This window comes from Phycodurus eques, chromosome 6 (assembly GCF_024500275.1).
Source record: "Phycodurus eques isolate BA_2022a chromosome 6, UOR_Pequ_1.1, whole genome shotgun sequence".
Lineage (NCBI taxonomy): Eukaryota > Metazoa > Chordata > Actinopteri > Syngnathiformes > Syngnathidae > Phycodurus > Phycodurus eques.
The window spans coordinates 17,141,407-17,159,978 of record NC_084530.1 but is presented as its reverse complement, the minus strand read 5'-3'; the positions used below and the strand labels follow the sequence as shown (position 1 = coordinate 17,159,978).

Sequence of the window (18,572 nt, the reverse complement as noted above, 5' to 3'; positions counted from 1 at the left end):
AGTACGTTCAAAATGTAAATTTTTTAAAAAGTGTTTTTAAAGATCTTAAAAAAATGAATGATCACATTGCATCATAGCACATGGTGAATAAAAGGTTTGAATCAGGCAAAAAAAAACAGGTGCAGCAATCACACTATCCCTCACTAACTTTTTTAAATGATGATATTGTGATGAATGAGGTGAGTTCCAGTCGTTTGGGCCAGAAAATTGAAAAGATGGACCAATATGATTTTGGGAATGAAAAGGTTCAAATAAACCTGCTGGAATGGAGGTTGCAGGTGGTGGTATGCATGGTGAGCAGAGAGTAAAGATAGGGTGGGGTCTTGCCAATGAGTGTTTTATGGATAAACTGTACTGCATGTTTAAGATAAAAAGTGGAACGATGACATCCTCATGATGGCAGGAAAAAGTCGTAATTAGTTATTACCAGTAAGTAAATGCTGTTTGGTGGTGTTGACGATTGCATCTTGTTGCTCTTTGGCTTTCATTCCAGAGTACAGAATGCGGCGAGGCGAGGCGCGAGAGGACAAACCTGTTTGCGAAGAGGGCGTGGAGGAGGTGACCCGACCGTCGCATCGCGTAGACGACACACGGCCGCGCTGCGTCGCCGCTCCTCACTTCTCCTCTGAGTCCTCTTCCTGCAAGCACCATGCCCCTCCAGTCCACCCTAACAGGGGGCCGCGCCGGCCGCGCCGCCATCGACACGCAGATGGATGGCCGCTCCTTCGAGCAGCTGCGTCAAGAATGCTTGCAGAGACGCGTCCTGTTCGAGGACCCCGACTTCCCCGCAGAAGACTCGTCGCTCTTCTTCAGCCAGGCAGTTCCCGTCAAGCTGGAGTGGAAAAGGCCCCCGGTATGTAGCGCTTTTCTGTCATGGGGGGGGGGGGGGGGGGGGGGCGCTCCGAATGGACACTGTGTCAAAAGTGATGCTAGGATGTCACGTGATGCATCAAAGACGCAACGTGTATGTTTGTGTGTATGCGCGTGCTCTCGTGGAGGTTTTTGTTGCACAAAGTTGTCTTGATTGATGGGTTTTGCTGAAAGGTATGAGATGTGTGTACATTGAATGTCATAATATCATATATCAAAGACACACCTGTTGAAAGTGTGTCTGTGTGCATTCTATGTCGCAGGACAACAAAGACAAAACTTTTCTATCTCTGTGCATTGCATGTCACATCACGCTGTAAAGAGACACCAAAGAGACACCTGCATGCATGTGCGTATCGTAGGTCACATGACGCATCAAAGACAACTGTTGGAAGTGTGTGCATTGCATGTCATATCACATTTCAAAGACAACTTTTGCATGCATGTGTGTATTGTATGTCACATGACGTATCAAAGACACAACGTTTGCACATGTATGTGCAATTTAAGTCACATGTTACAACAAAGACACAACTATTGCATTTATGTCGGCATTGTATGTCACAAAGCATATCAAAGACAAGTGTTACATTTTTGTTGTTTGTTTGTATGACATACTTCCGGTGGTGTGTGTGTGTGTGTGTGTGTATTTGTGTGTGTGATATGTTTGAATGATGTACAGTGTTTCACAAAGCCGTCTTGCAGGAAAAGTGTGTTGCTTCTTTTAAGTGTTGTGATTGGCTAAGGAGCGTGTACCGCCGCCAAGAAGTTACTACAGACAGACACACATACACACACACACGCACACAAACACTCCCCACTCAGAAATTTTTAGTGTGTGTGTGTGTGTGTGTGTGTTTTGATTGAGAAGTTTGGAATGTGAACACACCTGCCAGCTGACACGTCACTGAACCTGTTCTCTTTCTCCTCCTCATTCTCATCATTCTCCTCATTCTTTGTCTCCTCCTCTTTACCCTCAATAACCCCCCCTTTACCCCCTCCCCCCCTTCACCCACCCCCCTTCATTTTTTTCTGCTCAGGAGCTGTGCGCCAACCCCAAGTTTATTGTGGGCGACGCCAACCGGACAGACATCTGCCAGGGACAGCTTGGTACGTACTGACCAGAGGTGACAAAAGTACTCATGCTGTACTAAAGTACAGGTACAGATTCTTGTGTCAAAGTGCAAGCACTTGATTGCTTGCTTGTTCTTGGGCACAGTTGTTCCTTAGAAATCGGCTTAGAGGCACAAAATGATTTTGATTATTATTTTTTCCCCCGCAATACATTTTACTAATGGACTACCCTCGGGTTTATACTTAACAAATATGACAAAAGGTGATATTTTTTAAAACGGCAAACTCATACTTTATGTACAAAAGTACAAATTAATTTTTACTATTACTTATGTACAATACCCATTTTGATAACTTGGCACAATGTAAAAAAATAATTTCTCAGCATGGAAAATGCTTTCCCTCTTTTGTTAACCTACATAAGCAGGGGCGTCCATGAAAAAGACATCGCTTGGATGGCAGCATATGTTTTTCCAAAACCTGTATGTACCTTTCAGCATTAATGGTGCTTTCACAGATGTGTAAGTTACCCATGCCATTGGCACTAACACAGCCCCATACCATCACAGATGCTGGCTTTTGAACTTTGTGTCCATAACAGTCCGGAAGGTTCTTTTCCTCTTTGGCCCCGGAGAACACTACGTCTACAATTTCCAAAAACAATTTGTAATGTGGACTCGTCGGACCACAGAACACTTTGCATCAGTCCATCTTAGATGAGATCAACAACACCCATTTCTGGGTGTTGTTGATAAATGGCTTTTGGTTTGCATAGTAGAGTTTCAAGTTGCGCTTACGGATGTAGCGCCGAACTGTATTTACTGACATTGGTTTTCTGAAGTGTTTCTGAGCCCATGTGGTGATATCCTTTACATGTTGATGTCGGTTTTTGATGCAGTGCCACCTGAGGGATCGAAGGTCACAGGCATTCAATGTTGGTTTTCGGCCTTGCCACTTTCTCCAGATTATCTGAACCTTTTGATGATATTATGGACCGTAGATGATGAAATCCCTAAATTCCTTGCAATTGTACGTTGAGAAACGTTGTCCTTAAACTTCGACTTTTTTCTCACGCACTTGTTCACAAAGAGGTGAACCTCGACCCATCTTCGCTCGTGAATGACTGAGCAATTCAGGGAAGCTCCTTTTCTACCCAATCATGGCACCCACCTGTTTCCAATTAGCCTGTTCCAAACAGGTGTTTGATGAGCATTCCTCAACTTTTTCAGTCTTCTTTTGCCACCTGTCCCAGCTTTTTTGGAACGTGTTGCAGCCATAAAATTCTAAGTTAATGACTATTGGCTAAGAACAACAAAGTTTATCAGTTTGATCATTAAATATCTTGTCTTTGTAGTGTATTCAATTAAATATAGGATGAACCTGATTTGCAAATCATTGTATTCTGTTTTTATTTATGTTTAACACAACGTCCCAACTTCATTGGAATTTGGGTTCTATTCACACTAAACTAACTATGTGATAAAGGACCAACTGGAGCTGGAGTCAGATCTCCTGCTGTCACTCACGAGGCCACGCCCCTTAAAGACACACATGAATACTAAAGTGTGTGTGTGTGATTTCTGGCTTAATTACACTTCATAAAACAATGTTTTTTCTTTACTTTGTCTTCTATTATGTTTTTATATTTATATTTTACAATACAGTGCTTTTTTTTAAAATTCTCATTTTAGTTTTTCCAGGTCCAATCATACAATGATATACATCTCACTCTTAACTATTACATGTCATAATTACCAAAATAAAACTATAGTCACACATTCTGTCATTATATCTAGATGTACAAGGATCATCTTCATACAGTATATAATAATAAAAATACAAACACGAAACATGTTGAACATGTGTACTATATAAACCTCAAAATCATAAAGATCTCTGACAAAAATATATAAATGACAATCTAATTCCAGTAACATACTCCAAGGCACCACTGTATTTGAACTTGGTTAATTCCCACCTGTGGCACCAACCTAATCTCGGTGGCGTCTTCGCTCCTGTGTGCCAGCATGACCCACAATGCACCTGTGTGTTTTCGCCACAGGTGACTGCTGGCTCCTGGCGGCCATCGCGTCCTTGACTCTGAAGAAGGACACTCTAGCCCGGGTGGTCCCCCACGACCAGGACTTTGAGCACCGCTACGCCGGTATCTTCCACTTCCAGGTACGCCCTGGCATCTGATTGGCTGTTGATTCCACAGGAAGTGGACAACAGGTCATAGATGGCGGACCAGGGTCAAAATGACTTGACTCGAGTCAGACTTAAGTTGACAATTTTAGGACTTGAGACTAAAACTTAGGAAAGATTCCATAGGTGTGAATTCCCCCGTAGGCACGACAAACGCAAGTTGTTTTCTAGGAACTGATTACACAAACAGGCGGAACGGTGTTAAACTGGTTAGCACATCTGCCTCACAGTTCTGTGGACCGGGGTTCAATCCCTGGCCCCGCCTGTGTGGAGTTTGCATGTTCTCCCCGTGCCTGCGTGGGTTTTCTCCGGGCACTCCGGTTTCCTCCCACATCCCAAAAACATGCACGGTAGGTTAATTGAAGACTCTAAATTGTCCGTAGGTGTGAATGTGAGTGCGAATAGTTGTTTGTTTATATGTGCCCTGCGATTGGCTGGCAACCAGTTCAGGGTGTACCCCGCCTCTTGCCCGAAGATAGCTGAGATAGGCTCCAGCACGCCTGCGACCCTACTGAGGATAAAGCGCGTGTACTCTGACTGTGTCGGACAACCGACTTGACTTATGACTTGCCTGAAATTTAGTGGTGACTCCACCTGACTTGCTTGATTTTTACCGCAGTAACTTCAAATTTTGCAGTTAAGATTTGAGCCTTCTTTCTGACTTCCTCCCACATGTTTCCGTGACAGTTTTGGAAGCACAACAAATGGCTGGACGTGGTGGTGGACGACCGTCTGCCGTCGGTGCGCGGTCAGCTCATCCTGCTTCACTCGGCCTCCAACAACGAGTTCTGGAGCGCCCTGCTGGAGAAAGCCTACGCCAAGTAACCGCCACGCTCGCTCTCCCTGCAAATAGGACTTGAACACACCCTGCACGATTAAAATACTCGAACTTTTAGAGTAAAAAAAAAAGGCGTTGTTATCTCTTGCGAAAGCTCCGTTTTGATGACTAACAATTCTACAAGGATGTAAAGCAGGGGTGTGAAACTCATCTTTGTCGCGGGCCACACTGTAGGTATGGTTTCCCTTAGGGAGCCGTTATGACTGTGCAACCATATGTAAATGTATAATCGCCTCATCCTATTTATATTCCAGTATTGCATACAGTATTTTAAAAAGCAAACAAACAAAAAACTAAGAAATCACATACGTAGCTTTGCACAGCATTTACTGTGAACCCCGTTTATTGTAGGGGATGCGTTCAAGTCCTACCTGTGAAAGGTGAAAATCTGCAACATAGAGCAACCGTATAGCAGTCACTGCATTCGGAATATTTAATAATTTCCTATCTCCTCCCTATCAAGGGATTTCTATATAGTGGACTATTAAATTGACTGTAAGGCTTAAAGTAACGATTAATCCAATACCCCCTAATCACACTATTGGGATTTTTTGTGAATGTTTTAGTCAAATGTATAGTCCACTATATAAAAGGTGGCATAAAAAGTTCAATACAACAGAACCGTTCTTAAAAATCCACTAAAAATGTTTCTACAGTGTGATTAGGGAGTATGGAATGAGTGAATGATTCCCAACAAATACTGCATATGTGTACAATATTGTATTTTGATCCCCAGGCTGCACGGCAGCTACGAGTCTCTGAAGGGCGGCAGCACCATGGAAGCCATGGAGGACTTCACGGGCGGCGTGGGCGAGGTGTACGACACCCAGAAATCCAACGAGCGACTCTTTCTCATCATGAAGAAGGCCCTGGACCGAGGATCCATGATGGGATGCTCCATCGATGTAAGTAAAACTGTTTTTCGAGTTACGAGCCGTTGCTTGGGCTTCAGATACACACTGACGCTCGAGTGTAGTGAAATAAAAAAGGATCAATCAAGGTAGCGTAATGCACTGGCATCTGGGCAAGGAGAGCCGCTTGCCGATGCACTTTCAGCCGTTTATTGAACGGGACAATCTGTCAAATACACAACTATGCTCACTACTAAATGAATACACTCACAAGTAGCATGGAGCAGACTTTACTGGAGCTGGAATCAGAGCCCCTGGTGTCACACAATAGGCCACTCCCCTTCCAGGCACATGTCAATGACAATGTGTATTTGTTTACAATCTCTTTGATTATGTTTTTATATGTATATTTGTACAATGTGCGGCACGGTGAACGACTGGTGAGCACATCTGCCTCACAATTCTGAGGACCAGGGTTCAAAGGGGTTCAAATCCCGGCCCCGACTGTGTAGAGTTTGCATGTTCTCCCCGTGCCTGCGTGGGTTTTCCCCGGGCCCTCCGGTTTCCTCCCACATCCCAAAAACATGCGTGGTAGGTTGATTGAAGACTCTAATGGTAATGGTTGTTTGTTTATATGTGCCCTGCGATTGGCTGGCAACCAGTTCAGGGTGTACCCCGCCTCTCGCGCGAAGATAGCTGGGATAGCCTCCAGCACGCCCGCGACCCTAGTGAGGAGAAGCGGTACGGAAAATGGATGGATGGATGGATGGAATAATTGTCATTAAGAACTCAATAGTTCAAAAAAGAAAACTAGCATTTAAAGGTTAAAATTGAAGTCTGTAAATGTAGACATTAGCTAATGTTAGCTGGCCATGTTAGCTGAATAAATAACAATATGGAGTCACGGGAAAGTGTTTTAGCTAATGTTAACTAGCCACGTTAGCCGAATAAATGCTAATATGGAGTGATGGGTAAGTGTTTTACGTGCGTGGGCAGAGAAGTGCGCATGAGCAAAGAGGTTTGGAAGTGACTCCACACTGCATGCGTACACTCTTGGATTTTCTTGGGGGGAACTATCCTTCATAATTCGCTAAGAACCCAAGACTCGAGTTGCTCCTAATTTAAAAGTATTGATTTGGCGCCCTCTTGTGGCATCTGAAGGCACCTATAATCCATTTTTTTGGAATTCCTGGCCAGGCTCGGTCCCTATCCCTTGTGAAAAACGTGGCAACACTGTAAAATCTATTTTTTAGTAAAAAGAAACATTTACGTTATTTTTGGTTTTGAACGCAGATCAGCAGCTCAGCAGAATCAGAAGCCAAGACCAGCAGCGGCCTGGTCAAAGGTCACGCCTACTCCATCACTGGCCTCCAGGAGGTAAGAGCGGCGCCAGCCGTTGACCATTCGCTGTACGGGTAAAGATGTGTTCAGCTCCACTCTTGTTTCAGGTCAACTACCGAGGTCAAAAGGTCAAACTGGTCCGCGTGAGGAACCCTTGGGGTCAGGTGGAATGGAATGGACCGTGGAGTGACCGGTAGGTCTAAAAAAAATACAATGTTCCAAAGATTGTGGTTTAAAAGTCCGCCTCACAGGTTTGACTTTGGGGTTTGAATCTCGGTCTTGTGCTTGTTCTCCCCGCTCTTTCCCTTTGATGTGTGAGCAGAACCGCGAGGCGGATGCGCCAACAATTTTTCCACCGTGCCGCCATTATACAAATGTATACAAAATAAATAAATATTTAAGGAAAGTTAAATTATAAAGATGAACATATTTCCTTCAACAGTAAATGACTTTGTGGCCATTTATACAGTCTCACTGCAGACTGCTGGAGATCACAGACAGTTGAGGAGACAGACTTGAGGGAGTTTATTCAGATTTGTTTTAAGGGGGCACGGCGTTTGAGGGAGCCATCCCCCCCTCTTTCCCCAGCGTACAGCTGGCCCCGCTTCGAAACAACCCACATCATTCATTCATTCATTCGAATTAAGCACTGTTCACAGTCAGGACAATAAATAAGAATCTGTGTTTTGTATTTTTTTCCAAGTTCCAAAGAGTGGGACTACGTGGACCGAGCAGAGAAAAGTCAAATTCTGCAGCACTCTGCAGAAGATGGAGAATTTTGGTGAGTCTTTTGGACTTTTTCTCATATGGAAGTATTCTAAAGGTACTACACTACGTTAAATAAATTAAATGCATAATTCGAATGTTAGGGCCAGTCAGTGGTCATTCCTATTATTTGTGCTGTTATTTCTTATTCTATTTTTCTTTAAACACATTATTTGTGCAGTCATTTTATGTAATTGTGATTAACTTTTGTATTTCAACACACATTATTTGTGAAGTTATTTTTTTTAATTGTAACATATTTGTTTGTTTGTTTTATTTTACTGTAATTTTATTTGCATTTTAATGCTTATTATTGTGTTTTTTTCAGAATATTAGCTTAATTTTAAGACACATTTGTGAAGTTAACATTTCTATTGATATTGTATAGCTGTTTCATTTTTATAATTTCTTAGGATTTGTATTGTTTATTTTTATTTCATTATTATTTTTAATTTTGTTTTAACCAATTATTTGTGCAGTTATTTAATTTTACGTAAATTGTATTTTAATACTAACGCATATTGCTGTATTCTTTTAGTTGTTAATGTTTATTATTGTAATATTATTTTTATTTAAACATGCATTATTTATACAGTTATTTTCTTGTTCTATTATTTAAAAAAACATTTATTATCATTTTACTTTTGTATGATTTGTTTTATTTTTAAACACATTATTTGTGCAGTTACTTATTGATATATTTTTTATTTTAACAAAAATCTTAATCTAATCTTAATGTTTATGTAATCTTAATGTTTTTTGTTATTATTTTAATACATTATTTGTACGGTTTTGATGAATTATTATAATTTTTTTCATTTCAACACCTTATTATTGCAATTCTGGTGTATTTAATGTAATTATTTTCATTGTCAGTACTTGTGTAGTTTTGCAACTGTCAAAATCAATGTAAGAAAGATAAGTTTAAAACAGTGTTGGGTTGTTATGAAGAAAATGTATTCATACTGTATATACTTTGTGCGTGCGTGTGTGTGACGTCAGGATGACCTTTGAGGACTTCAAGGCCAACTATGACAAGGTGGAGATCTGCAACATGACGCCCGACGCGCTCACTGACAACACCAAGCGCCACTGGGAGACGCAACTGTTCGAGGGCCAGTGGATTCGCGGCTCCACCGCCGGCGGATGCAGAAATTTTATAGGTGATAGCAGTTTGTTTTTAAACATTTATTTTGGTACAATTTTTATTTAACTTTTATGTGCAATACACTTTAATTGAATCATTATTCAAGTACAGTCGTTCTTCAATATATCGCAGTTCAATTACTGCAGGTTCAGTGCATTGCAGATTATTTTTATTGTACACTACAGTACATTAGTTACTCAACTGCATGTCTCCGGTAAAGTACAAATTGTTTGCTAATTGAATATAGACTAACACTGCTAATTAGTTAGTTATAAGTAGTTGTAATCCATTACAGGAGGTTAGGATAGAGGGAGGATGGAAACAGCCGCTGGTGCTCTTTCAATTGCTTTATTAAACAAAGAGCAACAAAATACACGAAGCAAAAGCGCATTCTGAACAGACCTGCTGGTATCCTCAACTGATGCCGTTACTGTAAACCACTGCGGCTAATGCCAGGAAATCGCTGGCCTACAGTGCGTACTCATACGTTCTCTTCCTCGCCATTCAACAGAGCAGACCAGCCTTTTAAAGACATACCCACACTCAAAATCATAGTTTCTATAGTGTAGAATGTGTGGATGGTGACCCCAACTGTACAAAAATTATACTGTACCTGCACCTCACATGCATGCAGTGCATTGGTTGTTTGTTATGAAGTGTAGACATGAGACCATATACACTGGGTCGCTACTTCGCTATTGTGGAGCTGGTCCGAAATGTAAACGACGGATTGCTGTACAGTGGACGACTGGTTAGAGCGTCAGCCTCACAGTTCTGAGGACCCGGGTTCAATCCCCGGCCCCGCCTGTGTGGAGTTTGCATGTTCTCCCCGTGCCTGCGTGGGTTTTCTCCGGGCACTCCGGTTTCCTCCCACATCCCAAAAACATGCATTAATTGGAGACTCTAAATTCCCCGTAGGTGTGACTGTGAGTGCGAATGGTTGTTTGTTTGTATGTGCCCTGCGATTGGCTGGCGACCAGTTCAGGGTGTACCCCGCCTCCTGCCCGATGACAGCTGGGATAGGCTCCAGCACGCCCGCCACCCTAGTGAGGAGAAGCGGCTCAGAAAATGGATGGATGGATAAAACAAAATGTGCATAATGTTACAGCAACACACTACAAAAACACAATATTACCGAGTGAATTGATCTCATTTGTAGTGAAAACATCTGACTGTACTTATTTTAAGACAGTTTGGACTTTTTCTAAATTTCGAGCAAGACAGAAAGACTTGTTTTAAGATAGAAGAGCTTGTTTTGAGAATCATATCTATCAATTCATACGAGTTCGGTTGGCAGATTTGTCACTTATTTTAGGGACAAAATGTTTTGTTTTTGACAGACACCTTCTGGACCAACCCGCAGTTCAAGCTGGAGCTGGCGGACGCTGACGACGAGGACAACATGTGTAGCGTGGTCATCGCTCTCATGCAGAAAAACCGACGGCAGTTGAGGAAGGAGGGCATGGACCTGCAGACTATCGGATTCTCCGTCTACGAGGTCTGACCTCGTCCTACGCGCTGCACTGTGTTCACTTAATTGGGGGGGACTGGAAACTGGACTACAGTGAACCGGCCTCCCCCAAATTCTGACATTGCAATTACGACAACTTGATTGATTCATTCAGCCTCAACAAACACGACAAGGTCATACAAATCTTGGTAATGGGCTATGAGACATTTTGCAATAAATAAATAAAGTAAGTAGAATAAGTCTACACACCCCTGTTCAAATGCCAGGTTATTGTGATATAAAAAACTGAGGCCAAGATACAGTATATCATCTGGCCTATAACCTGTACAACTCAATTGAAAAATTATATTTTTGAGAGGGGAAGTAAAACTAAACAAGTGAAATAATGTGGTTGTACAAGTTTGCACACACTCTTATAACTAGGATGTGGCTGTATTCGGAATATAATAATGTTTGCGCATTTTCTGTATTTTAAATTTGAAATAATGTCCTGTTTTGTTTTAACAAAGTTATGGAAATATTTTTTTTTATAGTCGATTCATCGATTAATCGAAAACATAATCGATAAATTATGAAAATAATCATTAGTTGCAGCCCTAATTCAGAATGAATCAATCACATTCAAAGTCAGTCAGTCATTTAAAGCGCCTCTGATTAACCCCAAATGAACTTCAGATGCTCTAGTGGGCTTTTCCAGACATTGTCTTGCCTTCTAGGAAAAGCCTGAAGATTTTGTGACTGCTTTTTGAAACTGTACACGATTACCTCCATCTTGACCCAGTTGTAGCTATGGTATTCTTTTGGAATTATGGCCAAAATGTTCAACCCTGGTTTCCTTGGAACATAACACGTTTTTGCACATGCTTTTGGGAGATTTCAAGTTTATTTTTGTCCCTTTTCTTTGTAAGATAAAGCTTCCTTTCAAGAAGACAGGAAACTGTTGTCCCATGTACTGAACAGCCAGTACCCACCAGAAATTCTTGCTGCTCCTTTTCTGTTGCTGTTGGCCTCTTGGCAGGCACGCTGCCTGACTAGGGTTCTTCTCGTCTTTTCATTCATTTTGGAGGGACGTCCAGTTTTTGTTAATCTCAGTGTTTGGCGATAGATATTGTTTCCACTTCATGATGACTGTCTTCACTGTTTTCCAGTGAGATCCCTCTCATGCTGCAGAAAATCTTACCACAGCTTACGCTGTAAGATGTGGCTGTTAAAATGTCAGCAAAAACCTCGAACATCTGAACTTTCTTTGGGGTTACTCAGAGGCCCTTGAAATGACGACAGGTGTGTGCTGACTCCCATTCAACACGAGTTTGAATGTTTGATTGGTTCATTCTGAAAACATTTACAGTAGAAGAGGATGTGCACACTTGTGCAACCACATTATCTCACTTGTTTATTTTTACTTTCCCTCATTGCTTTAAACTGGTCACAACAATAATTGTCTCAATTTTTTATGTCACAAAAACCTGACATTTGAACACGGGTGTGTAGACTTCTTATATCCACTGTATTTGCCTACAAAACATTTAAAAATGACTTTGTCCCCTTTAAGAGTTGTGTCCCAATACTCGTTTTACCCAAATGTATAGCATATTGCGTTATTAAGGTTTTTGTTGTTCAGGCTCCCAACAACGCCGAGCAGCAGGACAAAGATTTCTTCCGCACACACGCGTCCAAAGTACGCAGCAAAACCTACATCAACCTGCGTGAGGTGTCCGAGCGCTTCACGCTGCCGCCCGGGCGATACCTGCTGGTGCCCAGCACCTTCCAGCCGCACAGCGAGGCCGACTTCCTGGTGCGCATCTTCTCCGAGAAGAAGGTGGCCGCTCTGTGAGTACAACAAAACAAACGCTGAATGAGACAAATGCTTTCCATGAGCGAGCAGTGGATTTTTAAAACCAGTTCTTTCGTGGATGAGGTCAAATAAAAATGTTAACGTGTATATAAAAAATATTTATTTGAATAATAAAATAAGAATTCATTCTTCTTTTAATTCTATTTATAATTTATTAAATTGTAATTATTTAGGTGGCACGGTGGACGACTGGTTAGAGCGTCTGCCTCACAGTTCTGAGGTCCGGGTTTCAATCCCCGGCCCCGCCTGTGCAGAGTTTGAATGTTCTCCCCGTGCCTGCGTGGGTTTTCTCCGGGCACTCCGGTTTCCTCCCACATCCCAAAAACATGAATGCTAGGTTAATGACAACTATAAATTGCCCATAGGTGTGAATGTGAGTGCGAGTGGTTGTTTGTTTGTATGTGCCCTGCGATTGGCTGGCAACCAGTTCAGGGTGTACCCCGCCTCCTGCCCGATGACAGCTGGGATAGGCTCCAGCACCCCCGCGACCCTAGTGAGGAGAAGCGGCTCAGAAAATGGATGGATGGATGGAATTATTTAACAAATTATTTAATAAAGTTAATACAAGTGTAAAATATTTTTTTTACTAACATTTATTCACAATCAATAAATGAACCAAATATTTAATGGAATAAAAAGATGTCTATGGAGATGTAAAATTATACCATTAAATAAACAAATTCACTTATTATATAATAAAATAGCATGGTGGTTAGCACATGTGCCTCACAGTTCTGAGGACGCAGGTTCAAATCCGCCCTCGCATGTGTGGAGTTTGCATGTTTTCCCCGTGCCTGTGTGGGTTTTCTCCGGGTACTCCCACATCACAAAAACATGCAGGATAGGTTAATTGAAGACTCTAAATTGTCCGTAGGTGTGAATGTGAGTGTGAATGGTTGTTTGTTTATATGTGCCTGGCGATTGGCTGGCGACCAGTCCAGGGTGTACCTCGCCTCTCGCCCAGAGTCAGCTGGGATGGGCTCCAGCACGCCCGCGACCCTAGTGAGAATAAGCGATATGGAAAATGGATGGATGGATGGATGTTAAATTGTTTACTTTACTTATATTTCTTATTTTATTATTAACAATAAACTAATAAACCAATTATTGAATAAAACTACTTTGTTTTAATCTCATTTGAATTAAAGTAAGTAAGAATTGAAATTTTGAAAAAGTGTTTTTTGTTTGTCAGTGAGATGGGCAGCGACGTGGATGCGGACCTGCCCGAGGTGAGCGCATCCGTGTGTCAATCATCCGGTGGCGGCTAGGTCCCGCCCACTCCCAGTAGCGCCGTGTTTGATTAGTCCTCCCTCTCGCAGCCTCCACCACCCAGCTCTCCCGAGGACGAGACGGACGAGGAGAAAGGCCTCAGGCGGCTCTTTGAGCAGCTGGCCGGATCGGTGAGGAGCACAGTCGACCCCCGTTTATCGCGGGGGATGATGCATTCCAGAACCACTCGCAATATAGAGACCACATAAAAAAATAAAATACCATTGTTTTTATAAAACCTCCCACATGCTTTAAACACATTTGAATTTAAGCACCTGTTTACACTCGCTCACTGTCAAGAAACGGGAGACTATCATCGTATAACATCACTTTGAGAATACAAAAAGAAGACTCACAGCGAACAAGAGCAACATGTGCTTGCTTCAAGCTGTATATTTGTCACTTTCACTTGACGTTTACTGTCAAATTGGCACATGAAACAAAAGAAAATTTTATTTTGTATATTTCAACACCAAAATGTTCTCCCAAACCTTATCATTTCTAAGCTTGGGATGTTCGATACCAATTCTTTTTAAGACCGATACCAGTATGAGTATTTACGCTTTGGTACCCACCAATACCAATAGTACTTTTGAGACAAAATTTCAACGACAACACTGTAAAAATCTATATTAAAAAAAAAAAAAAAGAGATCGCTAAAGCAAAGTCAGTGACAAAGCGGGGGTTGACTGTACTTCCTGTGTGACGTGTTTTTGTTTTTGTGGCGTACTCGTGCCTGCAGGACCGGGCCATCTCCGTCAAGGAACTTCAGCAGCTGCTCAACGGCGTCCTCGGCAGCCGTACGTAACCACGTAACCTTTCTCTTTTTCTTTGGCTTTTTCTGTGACCTTCCCACAGAACATCCTACGATTGCCTGCGGGAAAGAATGTTTGGAAGTTTGCTTGTGTTGGATAGTGGTTGGCACACCTGCATCACTGCTCTGAGGTTCACTGTTTGAATCTCTGTTCCGGCCCCCCTACTATATGTGGAGTTTGTATGTTTTCCACGTTCTCAACATGGGTTTCCCCCCCACATTCCTAAAGCCTGTTAGATTAATTGAAGACCAAGAAATTTCCCATAGATGATAATGTAAGTGGGAATGCGTGTTTGTCCACATGACATTGTCTGACGACTCGTCCAGGGTGTAGGTTGGCGATTGGCTCCAGCTCACACATGACGCTAATGAGGAAAAGTGCTACATAAAAGTGATGGACGGTTTTCCATGTCTGTGTCCTCAGGAAAGGAGATCCAGTTCGAAGGCCTGAGCATCCACACGTGCCACAGCATCATGAACCTGATGGACGTATCCTCCCTTCTGCGATTGATCAATTGCTTGATTGCTTGATTGATTGATTGATTGATTGATTGATTGACTTGAGTGAGTGAGTTTGAATGTACAGTAGGTGGTGCTAGTAACTCCTTTGACTCAGCCAACCAGGTGGACAACACCGGCAAGATGGAGTTCCAGGAGTTCAAGGTCTTCTGGGAAAAGCTGAAGAAATGGATCGTACGTGAGCCACCCCTACGTTCTCTGGAAGCTGGGCCAGGTGCATCATGGGAGATGTTAACCATGTCTTCGTCTTCTTCCTCTCCTTGTACTTCTTCTACGACTTCTACTACTACTTCCTCTGTGTCTGTTTGTTTTCTTGTACTTCTTTGTCTTGTTCTTCTTGTTCTTCTGCGTGTCGGCTGCAGATGCTCTTCCTCTCCTTTGACACGGACCGCTCCGGCAAGATGTCCTCCTACGAGCTCCGCAGCGCCCTCAAAGCAGCCGGTGAGACCGGATCACTGCAACTAGCAGTGTGGCACTTTTGCCTCCAGGGGCCCGCTGAGCCCAATTGGCAGGAAAACCACTGCAAATGTCCCGCCTTCAGAAATAGTATCCGAACCGTATCAAAGGCAGGACAATGCCTGTTTGTAACGGTATTCCGTCATGCAGGGACAGAGGTGTGAAGCTTCACACCTGGCAGTCAATTATCTCTCTCAATTCTCTGTTGTGTTGAAAGCAATCGTCAGTGACTACAAATTCCCAAAGGTAGTAGCACAACTGTAACAGAGGAAGAACGGTGCCTGTGTGAAAGGAAATGCCGGAAATTTATATGAATATTAAAACCCGACACTCATTTGTCTCGCTCTGTTGTGTTGAAAACAACTGTGGCCGATGTTAACGTCCCTGACGTCCTAGCAGAACCGGAACAGAGGCGGGATGGCGCTTGTGTGAAAGGAAATGCCGGAAAAGCGCGGACAGATGTATTCGACTTGTGTTGCCGAATGTGGAAGTAGGTTGCGAATCCGTTTTTTTCCCGATAAATAGGGTCCGAAACAGGTGGGGGCCAACAATCTTAAATATTAAACGTGTTCAATATTTTCGACCAATAATCTTCATGTGTGTGAGGAAAGCCGACAACTCCCGAGTCAGGACTCCATGAATTGTAATGTGAAACGGAATGTAGCCAAAGATCACGTGATCACCCAATATTGTTTTTTTCTTTTTGTATATAGGTGGGTTACCCAGACGGCAAGAAGTATTTTCTTTTTTGACAACATCGTCATTTTACAGCGGTCCCTCCTCCGGTCCCTTCGGAAAGACTCGGGTTACATCTTTGTATACGCGGAAGCCTCTGCTTGTCTTCATTTTTGTGAGATCTCGTGTGATCATGCAAGACTTCGAAATTAACATCGGAACAGAATCTTTATGTGTGTGGTGTTCTGTGTTGACATTATCGGAGCACAACACGCACAATGTGACCTAAACTCTTCATGTGTGGGGTCTGTAGCAGCTAAAAAAATCTTTTAAGAGTTGAAAAATCCTTTTGTGTACCAGTCTTAGTTGCCAAGTCACTGGCGGAGAAACTTTGTTTCGGGGTTAGGGTTATGTAAATTAGCCCCACAGTGATATCACAGTGGGACACACAACTATTTGTATACTATACATTAAAAAGTCATTACATTAAAAATGTCCTCTTGTAAACTTGCTGTGTGTCATACAGGCATGCAACTGAACAATCAGCTGCTGCAGCTGATTGGCCTGAGGTTTGCTGACGAGAAGTACGACATCGACTTTGACGACTATCTCACCTGCATCGTCCGCCTGGAGAACATGTTCAGTACGTCCCGGAGCGACAAGTGTGCTCAAATCATGAGGAGGCCGACGGCAACATTTGATCATTTTGCTTCATTCTGCAGGAGTTTTCCAGGCCATGGATGACCACAACAAGGGCAGGATTAGAATGAACATGTTGCAGGTAAGCTCACGCAAACATGCTGTGGTGTAAAAAAAATGACTCATTTTCAGATAGAGAATACTGTGGTGTCCTGAGATACAAGTGACACGATTTAGGAGTTTTTCGAGATACAAGTCATCATTCGGCCAATTTTTTTCTTTGACTTGTGAGCGCCAACTTGAGATACGAGCGCTGTTTGGTGGCAGTGAACTCAATTAACTTATAACAATAAGCAACATTTTGGCAAATAGTGAACAAATGTTAAAAAAAAAAGACTTCAAGCTGTTCAAGTTTACTGTTTTCTTTAATGTGTTTCAGTTTTACAGTAAAAATCCACAAAAAATGAACAAGTAAAAAGCTTGAAGCAAAGCACACTGTGCCTCTCGTTGGAGAATGGCGCAGGAGAGAGTCTCCTTTTTTGTCCATCCTCAAAGTGATGTTATACTTTATGATAGTCTCCCATTTCTTGAGAGCGAGAGTGATAACATGCACTAAGGAATACATTTAAAAGTGTCTTAATAAGTTCACATGTTTTAATTAGTTAAAATTCATTTAAAGTGTGCGGGTGGAGTAAAAATAAATATTTTTACAAATCTATTTTTATATGGTCTCTCTATATCCCAGATTTTCACCTATCACTGGTGGGCCAGAAACGTATCCCCCCCCCCCCCCCACAATAGCTCTCTATGTACTCTGACAGATATCACATTTTCTATTACAGTGGCTCCTCCATTCATCCATGCATCCTTTCATTCATGTGAACAGTGCTTTTTAATCAACTTCCTCTTTGCTTCCCTCTCAGTTTCTGATCTTGTCCATGAACGTGTGAGAAGACGCCGCGCGCAAAACGGAAGCCAACAGAAGAACAAAAGAGTCTGAGACTGTCATCACGTTCTCATAAAATGCAGACCTATTTATACATCTCTTTTGTGTGTTTTAAAACTTCTCGTCCGTTCGCTGTAAGGCAGAAATGAAGCAAATAATGTGAGACGTGGGTTTCAGAGATAAAACTTGGTACGGATTGGTACTATTTGATTTACTTTTCATGAGTACAATGAACCAATAAATTGTGACTAAAGCTGTGAAAGGTTTGTCGAGACTCATTTTGTATAAATCTTTAAACAGCTCCAGAGTCCCACGCATTTTTCTTAGCACTACTACTTAAAAATCACATTATTCATTACTTCCATTATAATGCCAAGGTATAACTTCATCAGTAATTGACAACCCCTCAAAAAGGTTTATAGTTGCCTATAGCTGCCACAAGAAGATTGGCAAAGCACTACAAGAAACTCCTCAACTCACTTCAACATAGTTCCTTGCCACTAAGATGGCTCCAAAGTAATACTATTTGTGCTTTGGCCTGAGCACAAAAAAAACAGACAGTGAGAGTTTTTCGGCAAATAACTGACGATAGGTATAAAAAAAAAATACAAAATTAAAAATGAGCTAATAGGTGAATTTGTGAGTATGCGGAGGAAAGCTGTACTATGAAAAGTAGGGGGAAAAGGGCTGCAGTTTTAAAGAATTTGAATATTCTGTTAATAATTTCCTGTCTTAATGGCAAAATGTAAAAAAAAAACAAGGTTTGGTATGAGTAAATATTGTGATCATTCAGTCACGAAGTAAAAGTCAGTTTAATCCAAATATTTATTGTCAATA

General features: G+C 42.0%; 1 protein-coding gene across 1 annotated transcript; it reads left to right on the top strand.

Moving 5' to 3' along the window:
• The first annotated feature begins 579 nt into the window (after positions 1-579).
• On the top strand, positions 580-17,997 carry capn9 (calpain 9). Its single transcript, XM_061680729.1, has 20 exons — positions 580-853; positions 1,911-1,980; positions 4,007-4,125; positions 4,837-4,970; positions 5,724-5,892; positions 7,132-7,215; positions 7,287-7,372; positions 7,883-7,960; positions 8,947-9,107; positions 10,432-10,589; positions 12,184-12,392; positions 13,610-13,646; positions 13,737-13,817; positions 14,429-14,486; positions 14,925-14,989; positions 15,125-15,193; positions 15,382-15,460; positions 16,677-16,793; positions 16,873-16,931; positions 17,713-17,997. The coding sequence occupies exons 1-20, from the start codon at positions 650-652 to the stop codon at positions 17,737-17,739; spliced, it is 2,064 nt and encodes a 687-aa protein (XP_061536713.1). The 5' UTR covers positions 580-649; the 3' UTR covers positions 17,740-17,997.
• Positions 17,998-18,572: the final 575 nt, after the last annotated feature.